Source organism: Notolabrus celidotus, chromosome 6 (genome assembly GCF_009762535.1).
Source record: "Notolabrus celidotus isolate fNotCel1 chromosome 6, fNotCel1.pri, whole genome shotgun sequence".
Lineage (NCBI taxonomy): Eukaryota > Metazoa > Chordata > Actinopteri > Labriformes > Labridae > Notolabrus > Notolabrus celidotus.
Window position 1 is genome coordinate 17,505,644 of NC_048277.1, and position 19,744 is coordinate 17,525,387.

General features: G+C 40.5%; 1 protein-coding gene across 5 annotated transcripts in view; it reads left to right on the forward strand.

Moving 5' to 3' along the window:
* LOC117814304 (membrane-associated guanylate kinase, WW and PDZ domain-containing protein 2-like) overlaps positions 1-19,744 on the forward strand; it is an 88,958-nt gene that overhangs the window by 33,888 nt on the left and 35,326 nt on the right. For all 5 annotated transcript variants that reach the window (XR_004631550.1, XR_004631552.1, XR_004631551.1 and 2 more), the window contains exons 3-6: positions 14,014-14,133; positions 16,568-16,792; positions 18,457-18,685; positions 19,282-19,361. Coding sequence is in view for 2 of the 5 variants with exons in the window: in XM_034685558.1 (XP_034541449.1) it covers positions 14,014-14,133; positions 16,568-16,792; positions 18,457-18,685; positions 19,282-19,361 (654 nt within the window). In the remaining 3 variants the exon portion in view is untranslated. The remainder of the gene's footprint in view (positions 1-14,013; positions 14,134-16,567; positions 16,793-18,456; positions 18,686-19,281; positions 19,362-19,744) is intronic.

Here is a 19,744-nt window from a genome sequence, read left to right on the forward strand (position 1 = left end):
GTATAGCATGGTATAGTATAGTATAGTATAGTATAGTATAGTATAGTATAGTATAATATAGTATAGTATAGTATAGTATAGTATAGTAGTTTATAGTATAGTATAGTATAGTATAGCATGGTATAGTATAGTATAGTATAGTATAATATAGTATAGTATAGTATAGTATAGTATAGCATGGTATAGTATAGTATAGTATAGCATGGTATAGTATAGTATAGTATAGTATAGTATAGTATAATATAGTATAGTATAGTATAGTATAATATAGTATAGTATAGTATAGTATAGTATAGTATAGTATAGTATAGTATAGTATAGTATAATATAGTATAGTATAGTATATAGTATAGTATAGTATATAGTATAGTATAGTATAGTATAGTATAGTATATAGTATAGTATAGTATAGTATAGTATAATATAGTATAGTATAGTATAATATAATATAGTATAGTATAGTATAGTATAGTATAGTATAGTATAGTATAATATAGTATAGTATAGTATAGTATAGTATAGTATAATATAGTATAGTATAGTATATAGTATAGTATAGTATATAGTATAGTATAGTATAGTATAGTATAGTATAGTATAGTATAGTATATAGTATAGTATAGTATAGTATAGTATAGTATAGTATAGTATCGTATAGTATAGGGGTTCTACAGGGTCCTTAGAGACCTTGACGGATTTGTTGCCTACTTTGATCTGGTCAGTGTACTTTGTGCACACAACATTTGCATTCTAGTGTGCACAGATTGGCAAATATCATTGATGTTGTTTTAACATTAGTGCATGTTCACTTCATACTTTTATGAATATTCCTCAGTGAGCAGATTTGTTTTTTTACATTTCCATAATGGTTTGTTCATTAAAGGGCTGCTGGGATATTGTTTGGGGACCAACAATGCTACCCTCTTATAAAAAACGTCTTCAATTCTTTGTTTTTTTCAGCTTGTTTATAGAATTTAGTTATGCTTTCAAGAGTTAAAAAGGAACCAAGCAAAGGAACACAATTATAGTTGTTAACTTTATGTTCGTCAGCCTTATACTGTAGGTTTTACCTATTTCCTCACAGTCATCAGTGAGTGAGTTGGCACTGCAGAAAGCTTCCAAATTTTCCACCTCCATCTGTGTGATTGTTTTTAATTACTAGCAGAAGAAAAAAAAGGAATTCTAAAATTGAAGGTTTAACCATGTTTGTAGTCTGGCATGTTGCAGGTGTTGAAGTGCTGATGTAGGTGGGCCTTAACTCTAATTCAAAAATTGACTGATGAGGATGATGATGGAGAGTGACGGAAGGGATTACAGTTATTTGAGGATGTTTGTCTTTACGATAAATAATTTAAAGCAGTTGACAGAGGAGTGATGTTGTTTCTGGAGCAGATCTGTTGTAGCTTCGTCTTTGTGAACCCATCCAGTATGTGAAAGTACATGTATGTGATTTCTTGTAAACAGATACTCTGATTATTCTATTTGTTTGTTGAGATTTAATAGGCTAATTAAAAGGAATGTTCGTGTTACACACATATCTCTTTCCAGTGTGTGTGAGCTTGCCCTTAAACTGTCTGTGTGGGTATGATAGAGAGAGAGAGCTACATTATCCCCCAGGGACTCTCTCCTTAAAGGGGTGATTTGCCTGCTGGCTTGCTCGTGTTAAAGGGCTGGCTGACATGCTTTGATGTGGCTCTCTGCTCCCTGCAGTTTGATTGGCACACTGGATTAATGTTTTTCCACAGATGAAAGAAACTGCATGGGAATGATATGAATTTCATTGAATGGAAATAGCAAATATTGAACATGATTAATGAATTGGTTATGTTTGCAAAGTGCTTCGCCTGTTAAGCTCTGGACAGGTGTCATCTCATCTATTTTATATCTTCTTGCTATGATGATCTTGTTCCACTGCTAATCACAAAAAGGGGCTCTTCTGGAGCTCTTTATATTTGTGCTCCAGTTACCTCCCCACCTCCTTGCCTTACTTTCCTGTCTGTTCTACCTCTGAGGTCAGAGTTATGTGCATTGATGAGTAGGGTGTTGTTCTGTAATGGTCGCTGAATGCTGACACCTTAGACTGTTCTTTTTGGTCAGTCTATACATCTCCACACAAACACATGTACACATCTGCACACACTGCAAACCACACAATACACGCCAGCACTGCGTGTGCATTATTGTGACCCCCACTGTCCTCCTGCACCAGCCAGCTCTGCAAAGGGTCTGCTCAGCCTATCAGTGTTAATTTTCATCACCACAGGACACACCTCAGTACAGAGATCATTTCTCAATGTCACCCCGGCATCAGCTCTGCCAGACGCTGATCCTCTGAGCAGCACAGTTGTCTTTACATCTGATGGTGAACCTGGCAGACAGCTGCTTCATTGAAGAAGCTGAAGAGCTGATGCAGCTGTTTCCAACCTGAATTGATTGGGATCACACGGTTCTATTGAGTGGTGCCTTTCTCCATAAAGTCCTGTCTTTTAGAGTTTTTTACTCATGCTTCATTTAAAAAAATGTCAGAACAATGTCCAAGTTGACATCACCTTTGCTTTATGTGTGACCTCAAGCTCATAATTCGTTCAATACTGCAAAAGGAACTTAACACTTTCACAATTGAAAATCTGTAGATGTGTGGAACTGTTCAAATAGTCAAATAGTCACATTTAAATATACATTTAGTTCATTAATTTTCTACCATAATCAAGTAATTAGCTCTTTTAGAATTAAAACATTGGTACATTTTTTATTTCAGCTAACAGTGCTTGGTACATCCAATATAATTCATTCAGAGTACTGAAGTTTGACCCAAAGACCAACACTAAGGTGCAAATTTATAAATGCACCATTTTAATCAAGAAATTTCCAGAAAAACCGTACTCCATCCATCCATCCATTTTCATCCGCTTATCCAAAATTGGGTCTCAGTGGCTGCGGTCCAAGCAGGTCGACCCAGACATCCCTCTCCCAAGCAACGTTTTCCAGCACCTCCTAGGGGATCCAGATTGGATATGTAATCCCTCTCTGGGTCTCAACCGAACCCCCCTTCAAGGTGTACACACCTGGAACACCTCCAAAGGGAGGAGTCTTACAATTCAGTCCATCAAAATTACAAACAGAATTTGGAAACAATCGGACACCTTAGCAGAAGCCAACACATGAGCATGTCTCACTTTGTGCCAAGTCTGCGGACACAGCTCTTAGTTTGGTCATTCAGGGACCTGATGGCTCGCAGTTACGGTACAGGAACCCCATATTCCAGCAGTAACCTCAACAAGGCTCCCCAAGGGACATGATCACAGGCCTGAGCTTCCTTTCCAGAACCCTAGACTTGGCTTTTCCTGGTAGGCTGAGTAGTGTTAGTAGAAGTAGTAGTGATACCTCGGTAATTGGAGCACACTCTCCGGCCCCCTGTTTAAAAATGAGAACCACCAACCACAGCGGTCTGCCACTCCACAGGTACTGACCCGACATTGAAGAGGTGTGTCAGCCAAGACAACCCAACGATGTCAAGAGCCTTAAGCATCTCAGGGTGAATCTCATCTACACCAGGCGCCTTCCAGAGAACCCTGGGGGAGCCAAGCCTAAAAGGCCTCCTTCCTCAGCCTGATGGCTTCCCTCACTGTTGGTGTCCACCACAGGGTTCTAAGGTTACTGCCATGACAGGCACCAACGCACTTCAAGCCACAGCCTCAAGCAATCTCTCCACTATGGAGGCTTTGAACATGATCCATTCAGATCCTACTTGGTGCATATATGTACAAACAACAGCTAGAGCCTCCCTCTTAGTGACTTGAAGTTGCCCAACACTAATTTGCAAACTTAGAACTGTACTATTTAAATATAGAAGTTTATACATTTCAACGTTACTGGCTCTATAATATCAATGCTAACATCTTACGTCTGTCTTGTAACAAATGAAGCAAAAGCCAGTTAATGAAGCATAGCATTCAAACTTAAAACCTGCCATCTGTGCTCTTTTTGTCAAGTGAATCCACATACCACAACCATTTAATACCATCCATAAACATGTTATAGTTGTTTGTTTAACCTATACAAAAACACTAAAAACAAAATCTTTGTAGCTGTTTTATGGGCTATATGTTAGTAAAGACCAGAAACTTCCTTGAATATCTTCTGGTTGCCTGGCAACTGCAAGTAGTAAAGCAATGATCTTTGAGACAGCCAAAAAAGGCCTCCTTTTTTTTTTTTTTACCTCAATTGATGCAAATAATCAGCAACATATGTGCTGATTTCTCTGGATAAGATCAAATGATCTGCCTCCCTGTGTTCTGTTCTTGTGCTAAGCTAACCCAAACAACAGCTCTCTCCTCATATCTACCATTCACATATGTTAAGTATTGATTTACTCATTTAGTTTTTAGCAATAAAGCAAATAAGACAGTGTTTCCCCAAACTAGGTGTTCCTTTAACAATCAAAGATAATGTTGTTTTTATTACTTGTTATACTGTCATGCTAACAGTCATTGAGATAACTGGCTGTGTTTTATTAAATGTCCAGATGTCTGCTCCAGTTCTTCATCACAACTCAATCAGCCTATAAAGCTTTGAAATATGATCTTATTGTCAGTTCACTTGAAAATGTGTATAACCACGACCGGCTGTAACTCCTAAGCTGCCTTCACATATTAAAAAAGGCCCTTGTGCTCATGAAGGTACAAGGGGGCAGAGCTAAGTGCTACTTTTAGAGGCTCGGCTTACGGTGGTTCTGATACATAAAGGAGTGCAGGGAGTTGCGTGTCAAGCTCTAAAATACGCAAGATACCTTTTTTTTTCTGCCATACTTCCCCTGCTGGCATGTGCTCATGGTTACATCACACACAGATGTTTTCTCATTGGTAGTGTTTTGAAAGGTCAGAAGCTGCAGTGGTCAATTATATGAAATAATATAAACTGTAAGTGTAGCACTTTGGCATTTTCATGCAATGTGATACATCAACATAGGCTGCACCTCTCTGTCCGTAGAAAACAATGGCATGGCCAACAGTTTCTCTGCTTATCATGTGAAGCAGCTGTTAGCCTGCTGTAACTGTAAGTGAGCAAGAAGCCCAATTTCACATGCGTCCCACACACTTTGTCACTGCTGACTGGCACTGAACTGATTCTGTGGGGGCAAAGCGTCCTCCTGTCCCCAGAGAGATTTACAGTACACTGGAGAGGTGACATCCAAGTCCTTCAGTTCTCCCGCCCCGCAGCCCCCATCACAGTGAAACCTGTCGGCTTGAACACCGGCTGAATTACTCTGAGAAAACCAGGTGTGACTCTGAGTGGCCGGGCTGTGACACTAATTGATTGATGAAGTGCATAGAAGCAAGAAGTACAGACCTGCAGCTCTGCAGTGCAAGCTGAGGTCCTCCAAGACTGTAAATAAGGAAATGACTGTGTCTGCAAAACAGCCCAGTGTCATATCTGACATAAGTATTATTTCAAAACAGCTAATAAAGATGTTGCCTCTTGTTACCATGGTGAGGCTGTGTTGCCAGGCACTGACATGTTGTTTGGGTAGCAGATGCTCCCGTCAAAGTGTTGCATCGTTGTATCTGTAGTTGGGCTTTGTAGTGTAAATAAGGTTGCGTGTGTGTGTGTGTACGAGTACTCACTCGCTCCATCATGCCTCTTATAGACTGTCACATTCCATTTTATGAAAAGAGAGAAGGAAAATAGGGTGGTGGGGTGAACCATGAGAGTGAATAAGATGTGCAAGACAGAGAATGAAGGAGTGACAAAAAGAGAGGAGAGAGCAGATTTTTTAAAGTAAGTAATGAGGACAGAGAGAGGCAACAAGAGAAAATGGGTTCAGGGACAGTGAGGTAAACTGGAAATAAGAGGAAGGAGGGAAAGAAAGGATACTTGAGGAGGGTAAATTGAGAGGACAAGAGGATGGATGGATGGATGGATGGATGGATGGATGGATGGATGGATGGATGGATGGATAGATAGATAGATAGATAGATAGATAGATAGATAGATAGATAGATAGATAGATAGATAGATAGATAGATAGATAGATAGATAGATAGATAGATAGATAGATAGATAGGATAATTAAATGAATAATGAAGCAGAGCATGTGCAGCAGAAACAAACACAGACAGTCCTCACATTCTCCGCTGTCTAGCTGTCGTGCTCTGCATGCTCTGTTCTGAAAAGGATTCTGGGTAAACAAGTTAAGGGTTTTGAGGACAGTGTATTCTCAGTATTTTTCTGTCTGCAAGATTGCAGGAGTGTGTCTTAAAATCCAATTTCTGCCTTCATATTCCCCCATGGGTAGCTCCAGAATGAGATAACATTTTATGACTTTCTTTTTTTTATGAAAATTAGACTGGAGAGCAAAATTTTAATTCTCTTTTACATCATTGCATACATTTTTATTTTAATATATTTTAGTTGAAATCTGCAGCATGTTTTAAAAACTCAGAATTTGTATTTAGATCTAGGAAAGGTTTGTGCTCAGCCCTGCAGCGTGCACACGTACCTGTGAAGAACCACCTAAAGCATCAACCGTGGTTAAAGATGTTGGTCAAACTACAACAGGACATGCATTATGAAACTAGACCTGTCCATTTTCCACCATATGCAGCTTTTTAAGGGAGTTTGGATGCACACTAAGGACAGGTGTGCTATCCAGTCTAAGCCTACATGTTGGATTTTTTTTCCACATTATATCCAGGTGACTGTAAGAAGGAGTGTTGGGCTTTTAGAGCATAGTTATATTTACTGTACGATGAAATGTTGGCTCTGTATCTGTAACAAATTCACTCCAATTCCCATAGCAACCTGATGGCTCTGATGGATGATACAGTGAAACCTGAAGGGGTTTGAAAGACAAATGTAATACATATATTGTATGCGAGCACACACTGAATCACAAAGCTTAGTGTTCAGATGGGACCTTGTGTATCTAGTTTTTCTCATACAGGTTGGGTGCTTAGTTCCTCAGGTTTAAATGCCACTTATCATGTTCTGTAACAAGAAGCTGTGTTGGATTGAAAAATAAAGTTGAATCTCCTATAACTATAAAATTATACCTTTAACTGTGTGCCTACATCTTTAAGTATCAGTTAATAACATTGAAGAACCCCCCTCGATCCCACACATGCTCATGCTGAGAGCATATCATTTGACCACCTTCCCCCACCCTTTATTATGATAATCATGCCATCGATAGTCTATTTTTAGATCTGAATCTCCCCCGCTCTGCTTCTCCCACTTGGTGACTTCCTGTCTAATTATACAAACATGCACATGAATACACGTGCACACTCTTAAACTGACTCACAGGTTGCTGCTGCTGCTACTGGATGCACAGTGAGGGTCACCTATCATGCGTTTCCATCTCTCACTGTCTCCTTTCTTTCTGTCATTCTCTGTTTGTTTCTCTGCTTGCTGCTCTGCTGCCACTGTATTATTTAGCAAATGTCTTTGTCCTCTTATCATCTGACACTCAGCTGAGTTATTCCAGCTATTTTAGCTTTGCCTCCAAATGGAATTTCCCTGTTATGTTTCTACGTAACCTCTTTTCCTTTTCACTCTCTCGCTCACTCCTACCAATATAAAAATATTCTGTGGTGCTCAGTAGTCATGGTTTGAGGCAGAGGATGTCTTCACCCCTAAAGTGTTAGTTCTGCAGCTTTTCTGGGCTATTATAGATTTAAGTCATTAAAGCCATAAATCTCTGTGGTGCTTATACTTGCAGCTTCATCTCAGAGAGGTTTGGCTACGCTGGCTGATTGCAATGCAAAGATCATTTTGGCTCACAGTTGGCTTTATCCTTTATAAGCAAGAGCATGACATCCAACCAATAGCCAACAGCACCACTGCTTTTAGCTCAGGGAAGCCGCCTTGTCTTACTATGGTCTGCTTCCTTTTTTTGATTTAAGCACCTTGGCTGCTTGTCCTGCTTTGTTCTGCTCATTTATTAAAGCTGGAATTTTTGAGGCAATGTACAAAATACATAAAAAGAAACTCCTGAACTGAAGTGAGCTGAAGATATTTCAGCCCTCATTCACTTGGTACTATAAATTATGGATTGCATTTTTATCATTTTAGCTCTCTACCTGGGAGTTTTCAGCATAAGAAAGAGGACAATGGTAAGGCTAAAGATAGATACAGAAAGCGAAAAGTGGCCGCAGGAACAGGGTATGGACTTTTTGGGGACAGTGTTTGTCTCAATTAAAGAGTCAACTTCACACTTATTTAGTGTTTGTTGTTAAGGTTAAGGAGGAGCACGAGCAGAGAGCTGTGGAGAAAATGTCCTGGGCTGCTCTGAAAAAAACATGTGAGAAGGAACGAAAGACCGAAAAAGGAACAATCAGACTTTCTCCCTACCTTGGCAGATAGTTGATCGATATTCCTAGCCCAGAGCCAACAAGATGTGCTCTCTCCCTTTCGCTCTCTCTCTGCTCTGTTGCTGTGTCCAGTGAAGGAAGCTGTGGGAGAAGGCCATTGGCAGGTCATCAGTATTCCAGCAAGCTCTGCCTACTCCGGTGTGGGCAGCAGAATAATTTCATTCTGATCTTACAGATCAATAGCTGTACTCAGTGGAAGGCGACCAGCCCCGCCTGGCTGACTGAGCTGCTGCAGAATTCAGAGCAGCACTACATGTTCGATGGATGGTCCTCTTCAAGATACATTTTTTAGTTTAATATTCTGCATTACTCATGGAGTGGGCTCCATTGTGCTGGTCTGTGAGGCTTCTTAACATTGGTATGTCTTTAAGTGGATATAAGAGATACAAAAGCCCTCCATATACACAGTCTTTGTGAGGCTTATAACGTTGAATTTTTGTAAAGGCTGAGTCACAGAAGTGATGAGTCAACTCAGGGGGTGAGGAAGATATATATTACTCTTTATGATATAATGTAATCCAGTATATCAACACACAAACCAAAGCATGTAAAAATATATCACAGGGTTAAGAAATAATTTAAAAAACTGGTAACAACTGCTGTTAATTATACATTAATTTACATTTCTACCAAGAAACTAAAGAATGGACATGTACTTAGGTATAGACAGTCACATGATTTACTTGAATCCAACAATTACAATGTAAGTATACAAGATATATACAGTATATTTACTGGGGTTATATATTATTTTAGATGAAATCAATTGTAAAACAGTAGGTAATGATTTGTTGCCCAAACTGAGTTCTGCAATTTTCTCATTTTTTCTGACCATGAAAAAAACCCCAAATAAAACAAAGGTGTTAAGTTTAATGTGAGATATAAAAAGTAACACAGCAAATCATCACTATTGAGAGATCCTGGAGGATGGGACAGTTGATAGAGCAGAAAACTGGAAGAGAGAAAGGGGAATGTTGTACCGTAAAGGGGTGAAGGTTTGAATCAAACCCAGGCCGCCTGCCTCAAGGGTTGCAGCCTTTCTACATGGGCGCGTGTGATTTAACCACAAGGCCAAACCAGCGCTCTCACTGTGATGACTATAATGAGTGAAAGATATCAAAAGAGTTGCTAATCGGTGGTCAATCACCAAAATGACTGGTTGAATTAACATTTCAGCTGTAAAGAAAGCAAGAGCAAACTTCATGTTACTAGGGATGCACCTATCCGATCATGGCATCGGATATCGGCTAGATCGGGCTAAAAAAGCTAGATCGGATATCAGTGACAAGGGGTCCATATATAGTGCCAATCCATATGGCAGATCTATTAATCTCAGTTCTCAGAGCATGATGGAGGATAACTACAGAGGCTCTGCAGTTTAGGTGCATGCTTCTTTTGCTAGCAACTCTGCCGGAAACTTGCAACATGTGCAGCGGTAATGTTTCATCGGATGGCAGTCGCGCTGAAAAATATAATGGGAGCCCAAAGGAAGAAGTTTACGTCAGCTGTAGCCTACTGCAAAGAAGTAAGAAACCTTCTATTAATGGATTCAAAGTGTGAAAAAGCAGGCAGGTTATTGGATTAATTGTTCCGGATCCTTGAAATGAAGGGATTCCAGCCTCTGGTTTAGCACTTGGAACCCAGGTACAGTTCACCATCAAGTCAGAAAAGCCTGAAGTTGCCAAAACATGATTCTATCCTCAGATTAAGGAATAGAGATTGTTAAATCAATACCAGGATCGGATTGGCTAGTATCGGTATCGGCAGATACCAAAGCCCAGGTATCGATATCGGTATTGAGAACTAAAAAGTAGGATCGGTGCATCCCTACATGTTACAGCTGATATACTGATTCTGTTTTATTTTTGGTGGTGGTGGTTGACAATGTGTAAGCAAAAACAAGGCTGCCTATAAACAGTATCTGTAATCGACTGTCACGTGCTGCTTTTTCTGTACAAACCATCTTTTGTAAAATCTAATGCTTTGCTGTCATTCACACAACCATCATCAGCTGTAACAGAATAGACTAGGAGAAAAAAAGAAAAAGCAAACCATCACATGGCTGTCACATGGGACATTACACATAGTCTCCTGGTAACATCTGTCTGACAGCAGTGTGAACTGTGAAGCAATTAAATCAACAGTATGGTCATGTTGTATGGATTGTGTATCCCCAAAGGAATGTTGTAGCCATTAACAAATGAATCAAATTTTATCTGAGTGTTGATCAGAGCTGTATTAAATATCAAACAGTATGGATTGTGACACACTCAGATGCACACTCACACACTCTCACTTATACCTGTTGTGTTGTGGATTTCAGATATCCAGCTGGGCTGTGATCAGCTCAAAGATGGGATTACTGTTACTGCACAGTGGGTACTTTGCCACCATTAATAGTCACAAAGAAACACACATGCACACACAGACACACACTAAAAAAGACTAGTACACATAGACACACCCATGTAGCAAAGCAGTGTTGGTCAAACTGTGTGTGTTTGGCCTGGTATCTCTTCCTTACTGATTAGGTGATCGTGAGCTGCCAACTCAGATCCCAGTGATGAAGTCAGTTCTGTGGAAAATGTTCAGCAGATGCACGACAGGAGCAAAGTGGTGACAGACAATCAATAGAGATCTACTGATTAAGATATCACACTCTGGGAAACATAGAGGATCCTGCACTCTTTAGGATGACTAACCCCGCGTTTACAAAGTGTTCCATGTACATCTAAGTGTTTATGTGTGGGTAAAAACTAGAGCCAGGCAATTCATCTAATTTCAATTATGATTCTGGCTTCCCACGATCATTAAAATATGATCTCCAAGATTAAACAATTAATGTTGTCATGTTTCGCTTTTTTTGTCCTGTATGATGAATGGAGTGCACCCTTTCTTTCTTCCATCAAAGCAGAGTGTGTGCTTTGCCCCTCCCCTCAATCAGCTCTCACTTGAACTTCATCATTAAGAGTTCAGATCGAAATGCGACAAAGTTTTGGAGCACGAAGAAGTTGCTGCTGCAGAAGTGTTAGTTTGGGACTGCTGTATCTTCACCAAGTTGTGCTACAGCAGTACAAAGCATCATGCAGCCACAGTTGGAGAGAGGAGGGCAGGAGGAGGCAGGTGTGTGTGTGTGTGTGTGTGTGTGTGTGTGTGTGTGTGTGTGTGTGTGTGTGTGTGTGTGTGTGTGTGTGTGTGTGTGTGTGTGTGTGTTTGTGTGTGTGTGTGTGTGTGCGTGTGTGTGTGTGTGTATGTGTGTGTTTGCCAGGGAAAGAGGGGACATGACGAGAGAGAGGCTGTTGTGGTCATGAGTGATAACAAGCGTTAATGAGCTGAAGACTAAACAGTGACTGACATCGGCCTGTGTCATAATGAAATACAACTCTGAGTCTTGACTTTCTGAAGATGACGTCTGAAAGGCTGAATAATAGGTTAAATCTGAATAAAAGGATAAAATGTAAGTAAGTAAGTAAGTAAGATTTATTTATAGAGCACATCTCAAGAACAGAGGTCACAAGATGCTTTACAACAACAACAATAAAAAGACATTAAAAGGCAAAACAGTGATTGCAAATAAATACAAAAGCATGACATAAAAACAGACAAAGTCTAAACAGATAGGTCTTAAACTTTTTTTTGAACCTGTCCACAGTGTCCACAGTTCTCAGTTCCAGAGGGAGACTATTCCAGAGTTTAGGACCAACAACCTGGAAAGCAGAGTCCCCTTTAGTTTTTAACTTGGTACGAGGCACAACCAGTAAACCCTGATCAGAGGACCTCAGAGTCCTGCTGGAGTTATAAGGCTTCAGCAGCTCCCTGATATAGACCGGAGCCTGACCATTGAGCGCCTGTACACAGTAACAAGAATTTTAAACTGGATCCTACATTTAACTGGAAGCCAGTGCAAAGAAATGAGGATCGGTGTAACATGAAATCTACTGGATGATTTGGTCAACAGCTTAGCAGCAGCATTTTGGACCACTTGTAAGCGGTTCAGGGATGCATTGCTAAGACATGTAAAGGGAGAATTACAATAATCCAAGCAAGATGACACAAAAGCATGTATAATCACTTCCAGCTGAGCTGTGGACACAAAAGTTCTGAGTTTGGCGATATTTCTTAAGTGATAAAAAGAAGAGAGAACCAAACTATTCACATGCTGGTCTAGGCTAAGGGCCTGGACCCCTAGATTGCATAGGGCAGGTTTAACAGAGGAGTACAAAAACCCAAGGCTTCTCTTCAAGTCAGGAACAACACGGCCAGGAGCTGAGATAAGAACTTCAGTCTTATCTGAATTCACCTGAAGGTAATTCTCTGCCATCCAACGCTTTATACAGTCCACACAATCAAGCAGGATAGAAAACTTGGAGACATTGTTGGGTTTATAAGGCAAGTACAGCTGAATGTCGTCAGCATAGAAGTGATAAGAGATGTCTTGAAAAGTTCTTATAAGATACCCCAAGGGGAGCAGATAAAGAGAAAACAACAGGGGGCCAAGGACAGAACCTTGAGGGACACCACAGGACAGGTTTTCTAACTTCTACTGAGTTTTCTAAGTGGAGGAGGAGCTCAGATTTGTTACTTTTTAATTAAAAATACTCCACTACAAGTTAAATTCAGAAGACTAGAGAAAATGCTATAGAAAATACGAGTGAAAACCTGTCTGCAACATATTCACAGTTTGCCTTTTCCACATGTAACTGCTTACACTTCTGATTATGATAAAAGTAGGTGATTGATATGGCGTGCTGTTCTAGCGTTACTGTAACCTATTCCCTTCATGCACAAATCTTGTACGTCATCTGAATCTACATTAGAACATTCCAGGTCCAGAAATGTTAGATCTTGATTAATCAAATACTAGATCTATACCATCCGAGTCCAGGGAAAAAGCTGTAAGAGTGCACCACTTCTCCATGCTGGACCAATGACTGTTCTCAGCAATGATCAAGTGAGAGCAAGAATCAACACCAGCTTCAGGACTTCACTGGGCCTAAGCTTAAAGTCCACTTGGCAGAGAAACAAACACGGCACCTCATTAAAATTGAAACTCCCATGGCTGCCATCACAGAGCTGAGCCTTGACGCTGCAGCACTGATGGAGATCTCCAGAGCGTTAATGTGGGAAGGCTCTAATTGCTGCATGGCTATGTGGTGCCTCTTCTTTCCTGCTGTTTCAACAATAATCCAATCGGCATATAGTTGTGTGCTGTGAAAGGAAGTTTGAGTTATGCTTGGTAAAAGTGCCATATTGATTCACTCATTATTAGAACAGCACTGGATTGGCTTGTAGGGACTGAATGATGGCAGTTTGCTGTCTGCACATGCTTATCCTGCTCCTCTATAGCTGTTTCTCTCTGTCTCTCACTGTCACTCACACACAATTGTGTGAATGGATTTGGCTATCATAAGTGATGACTCCTCACTCAGCCTCTTCTGTTCCATTTCCTCCCTCCTCCCACTTCCTCTGATATACTTTGTAGCCCCTAATCAGCCGTCTTTTGCTATCCAGCCATTTTTCTGGGCTTTTTCCCTTCCTTCCTGCCTTTTCTTCTCAAGTGCCCCATTGGCTCTGTTGACCTCTTCCCCTCACTCTTTCTTTTCCTCTCTCCTCATCTCTCTCTCTCTCTTTATGCCTGCAGGTACCACCAGGCAGCCTAAGGAGGGGGAGGTGCCGGGGGTGGACTACAACTTTGTGAGTGTGGAGCGTTTTATGGAACTGGAGCAAAGCGGAGCCCTGCTAGAGAGTGGAACCTATGAAGGTGAGTGTTAGGAGCGCTGTGCAGGAAAAAGATTTCCATCTGTGAGACAAGCACAGGCGCTTGGGGAGCAAAAATGGGAACATATGTTTCAGCAGAGCAATTTTACTATTTTTAAATGTATTCTACCGTCTCTTGCTTCTGTGTACATTTCCTTACTTGATGGATCAAGTGTGTCAGGTGATGCTCTCACACAAAGTTTAAGAAAACAAAATGAGCATATGCACTGAATCATATATTTAAGTTTCTCCTGGTGGTTGTTGAAAGGCTGGTGTGTGTGTGTGTGTGTGTGTGTTCGTGTGTGTGTGTGTGTTTTTGAGAGTAGAAGAGAGAGACACAGAGAAAGAGAAAGAGAGAATTGGATTAATGCCATTTCCAATTCATGTCAAGTCTGTGCATCTGCTGTGCTACACTGTCAGAGTAACATCTACAGATGGAGGATTTGCTGGTTCATTTGCCCAGTAGCAGTTTTTAGGAGCATGTACGGCTGAACACCCTCACACAAATTAAGTGTGTGAGTGTGTGTGGTTGTGTATAAACTCATTTGTAGAGTGTAAAGTAAAGATACACTTGAGTATGAAATTGTTTTATCTTTTAGGTATTCCCCTTAATATCTGTGTGTTTTGCATTTTTTAGAGTGTAAGTTCCCCTAACAAAGATCTTATGCCCACATGGGCACGCTGCGCGTGCCTCTTCTGGGTTGGCATCACATAAGGTGTTGCACCTCATTTTGTAATGCACATTAAAGTAGAAGAGAGGAGAAGAATAAATGACAAAAGTGAAGGGTAAGACATCAGAAAGAGGGAGACAAATTTAGAGGGCAGTATAGTAGGGCAAAAATGGACATGAGGCATCATAAGGGAACTGATTAGGTTAGAGTGTGTGTACAAGGATAGGTGCACATAAGACTATGTGTATGAAGCTATGGGATGAGTCATAGCTGAAAATTGTTGTTGCACTGTGCATAAAGCAGAGATGCCTTTAGGCTAAAATAGGAGCTTCAGGATGAGGGGAAGGTTGCATTTTTTAAAAGCAGTTTGTTGCAACAGGAGGAATTCTGTCAGAAACTAGTCTCAGTGTGTTTTAAGTTCCTTACACTTTCATTTATGTGTACTGTATCTTTATTCTTATGTGTCATCTTATGTGCTTGTGTGTGCACATTTATGTTTCAGTCCTGATGTGAAAATTCTGTTGGTAGGCTGTGGGGAAAGTATGCTTATGAAAAAGGGGTGGTTTTAATAAAGGCTCTCCTAATATCTTGCAGCCTCCTGCTGGGATGAAAGTAAACTGATGTCTGTGGACTCTTTACTGCTGATCCTCCTTTTGTCCTTTTTTTACTGCCTCCTTCCCTCCTCTTTGCTCAGCTGTTGTTCTCCTCCCATTGCCCATGTCCCCTCATATCCTCCTCTTTGTGAAAGCCCCATTCCTCTCCACTTTGAGGGATTATGAAATGAGACATCTCTACCTCTCACTCACATTCAATATTTAATCACAAAATATATTTCCTGACAGTAAGGGCTTTAAGTTTCAAATGAAAATAGAACTTTATTGAGCTTTAAGAGAAAATATGACGTGGAAAGAAATTTGCCAAGTCAACTATATGTAGCCCACTCTGCAAATTTGAAATTATAGAAAACCATGGTATGACAGGAGATGCTTATTTTGACATCTTGAGAATGTTTCTAACTCTAGCAGCCTTCATCAGCCTCATCTTCACTTAGCTTGAGTCTCTCTCAAATATTTTTCTGACATATTTCTAAACAGGACAATATCATGTTGTCTGTCATATAAGGATGATATTTATAGGGATATGTATTCCCTGTATTTGTAGTTGTGAATGGCAGTATTGTACTGTGAATGCAAATGAAGACTGCACAAAAATTACAATAGATTTATATTTTCCCAAAACCCTGTGGTTGTAGCCCTACTGCACAGCTACTATTATATTCTTTGATAGGTTTTTGTGCATCATTACGCAGAGAAAGCATAGTGACAGAGTATTCTCAAGTCCCAAAGCACCAATTTATCTTACAAAGGGATACAGCCTGTCCTTGGAGAAGAATTTAAAGAGCTGTTATATTTGGAGTTGTGCAGTGTTTTACTTTCTGCTGTTGAAGATGCAAACAAGCTGATGTGAAGATTTTACACTTAATATCTTCCTTCAGCTATAAAGTGTCACATCTGCCCAAAGTCACTGTAATAGCTTGGAAGAGTCAGCTAAATTAGGAACGACTGGTTAAGCCTTTGACGGCCAGTAAACTCAACTATTTACACACAGCATAGACTTTCATACATTTTGGATTGCAATTATCTGCCTCCACAAGCTGTAAAACCCCAACTCTCCCTCCAGCATGTTCTGATCCCTCACCCACAATCTTCCTTTGGTCATACAAGTGGCCTCTAACCAAAATGTCACCCTGTCCCTCTTTGCTATCAGACAACTTCTACGGCACACCAAAACCTCCAGCGGAGCCATCCCCCGCAGCACCTCCTCTGAATGTAAGTGAGGCCCTGCTGCCTGGAGCCCGGCCCAGCGCCCAGGGCAAGAGGAAGAGGAACCAGTCAGTCAGCAACATGGAGCAGCGCGCCAGCCTGGAGCCTCCTGAGGAGGAGGAAGAGGAGAGCCCAGTTGTCAATGGCAACGGAGTGGCTATCACACCAGGTATTCTATGAGGAAAAAAATTGATTAACTTTTTTAACGCTTCACGACAAAAAAAAAAACATCAATTAGTGGCAGAAATCAGATTTAAGCTGGATCTGTTTTTTAAAGTGCCATGATAGTGAAGACGTTTTAATGAGATGAGGAGAATATCTGCTCCGAACAGTCTCCCTGGGTTATTAATTGCTGTCTCACTGTTATGATTGAGTTACACCAGAGGTATGTTTCACTTGTCATAGCGATTGTTACCTTGTCTTTAATTGACCCTTAGGGATACATTTAATTTTTCTTCTGTCTAGCTTCATTTCAACAGTTTATATGGTTGACCTGCCCCTGCTAAATGATGACATTTCTGGCTCCAAGCTGTGCCCTCGGTCACTCTAGACATTAACAGACTTAGTTGCATGAGTGTTAACTACATACATTTAATAAAGCACTAGGAAATCGAATGCACAAGGGCACCTTGTCTGCTGTATTATGACTGTCCAGAGTCTCTTTTTGGCCTCAACTCCCTTCTCTCTGTCCTTTCATTCCTCCATCTCTTCTGCTGTCGTTGCTCTCCTGCCACTGGCCTTTGTCCTTGTTTCTATTTATACCCCAACTCTCCCCTCTCTCCTCCTCTTTTCTACTATCCTCTTTCTTCTGACCCCTCTTGCTTTTCCTTCATCTCTGCGGTCCTCTCCTTTCTACTCTCTCTTCTTTATCCTCCTTCCCCCTTTTGCCTTTGTAGTCTGTGTTGACAAGTCATGCCATGTTGTTATGCTTCATTCTCTTCGTCATTTGTTTTCTAACTTCTCTGTAACAAAAATGACACTGTAATCTCTTAATTATAGTACTGCACATGCTGTAGGTTTTTAACAAAAAACATGAATATCTGTGATATTTTGCTGTTTCCCTTTAAAGAATGACAAGTTTTGGATTGTCAAAGAAAACTGAACTTGAATTACTTAATGGATTTCTAACAATGTGTGCTAAAAATGACTTTCCACTGCACTCACAAATAAAAAAGAAACAACACTATAGAGCTGGCTCTAGTGAATGTAAAACATAATTTGGGACCACTTTTTTATTTTTTGCTTCAAATATAAAATACTTTAAGCCTCAATAAGCACTATTCTGGATCTAAATTTGTCTTTTTGATGTCACACGCACATATGCTAATTTGACCTTTCAGTGTTTTTACTTGCTTGTTTTGTCAGTTTTCTGTTTTTCTCACCACCATCAACAATAATATTATAGGATTGTTTGTTTTTATTATTTTTCTCTCTAATGCAAGACTTTTATTCAATGTCTTAGAAGCGCCCAGCTTTCCTCCTCACTCTTTAAAACTTTTCCTTGTGTTTCTGACTCAGTCTCTGACCCCTAAAGTCTCTGTCTTTCCCTGTTTCTCCTTTTCTGACATCTGCACGTTGTTTTCTCCTCATGTTCAATGTCCTCAAAGCCCATCTCTCTTTCTTTCCCTCACTGTCCCTCTCTCTCTCCTGGGGGTTTGTAGCTCTGCAGTGGCTTGGCTCTGACTCATCATGCATGGCGTGTGGTGTGCATCCAGGTCTGTATGTGTGCACATAGTGTATGTGAGAATAACTCTGTCTGCGTGTGTGTGCGTGTATGCGTGTGTGCGTGCGTGTGTGTGTGTGTGGATTTGTGTATGTCTGTTTGCTCCACAGAGTCCAGTGAACATGAGGACAAGAGCACAGATGCCTCTGGGGAGGTTGCTGTTGACGCCTCCCTTCTACCCCCACCATCCATTGAGCCCCCAACAGAAGGGGAAGAGGCCCAGAAATCCCCTTCAGAATCCCCTGCTAAAGTCCCAGACGCAAATGAAGAGGAGCTGGGTCCTCTCCCTGACAACTGGGAGATGGCCTACACCGAGAAGGGGGAGGTCTACTTCATAGAGTAAGACTCAAAGATCCTGCATAAATTATTTTGAGATCTTTCAAGTGCGAAGATGGGATTTTAATCTAAAAAAAAAAAACACTGTTACTTGGACCTTTCATAATTTTAGAGATGATGTTAAAACATAATGTTTGAAAATAAAAAACTGCAATCCAATTAAATGCACTTCACATAGCTTTCCTATTTATAAACATAGTTTATGTACAGCAGAGTATGTAAACTTTAGTGCACCCGCCTCTGTTTGAATAATTGATGTAACTTATTGCTTCAATTTAGACACACACACATACACACACACTCTCACTCTCTTGAATACTTTTGCTCTATCCTCTCACCCTAACTAATTAATGGCTGAAGGCTAATTAGAGGATAAATGACCATTTAGTTTACCTCAGAAATCCCCATGTTTCTTTTTGCCCCTGCGCTAACACACAAACACACAGATAAACACACACACGCACACTCTCTCTCTCTACAGTCATGAGTGTTGCTCTGCACTCTTCTCCTTCTATTATTCTTTCTGTCAGCGTCTCTCTGACCTCTGTTTGCTCCTTTCCTTACCTTGTGCCCTCATCCAAACATCTTTTACTCTGCAGTCACAACACCAAAACTACATCATGGCTGGATCCCCGGCTCGCAAAAAAAGCAAAGCCGCCAGAAGAATGCAGCGAAGACGGTGAGTTGACACTACGGGTTAACCTGTTTACTTAGTAGTTTTGTAAGCATTAGTCTGTGTTCATCGTTCATGCTTTGTGGGAGAGTGTTGTCTCTGCATCTCCTGCTGTTTGTGTACCCCAGTTGTCTGCTGTTTGTGTATGTTTGTTGTCTGTTTCACGCTCAGTGATTTTCTCTTCTTGAAAAAAGAGCGTGAGTATTATTGTTTTAGTTGTTCATCATTGTGCTTCTCTCGCTGTTCTCAGCAGGATTTCAGAGGGGAAACTAAGGTCAAGTTATTAAATCAAAGCAATTAGTTTTCAGCTTGTAATAAATGAGGGGTTGGTTTTTTTTCTTAAATTGAATCAACACATTACTGTTTTCCTTGTAAGTTATTTATTTTTC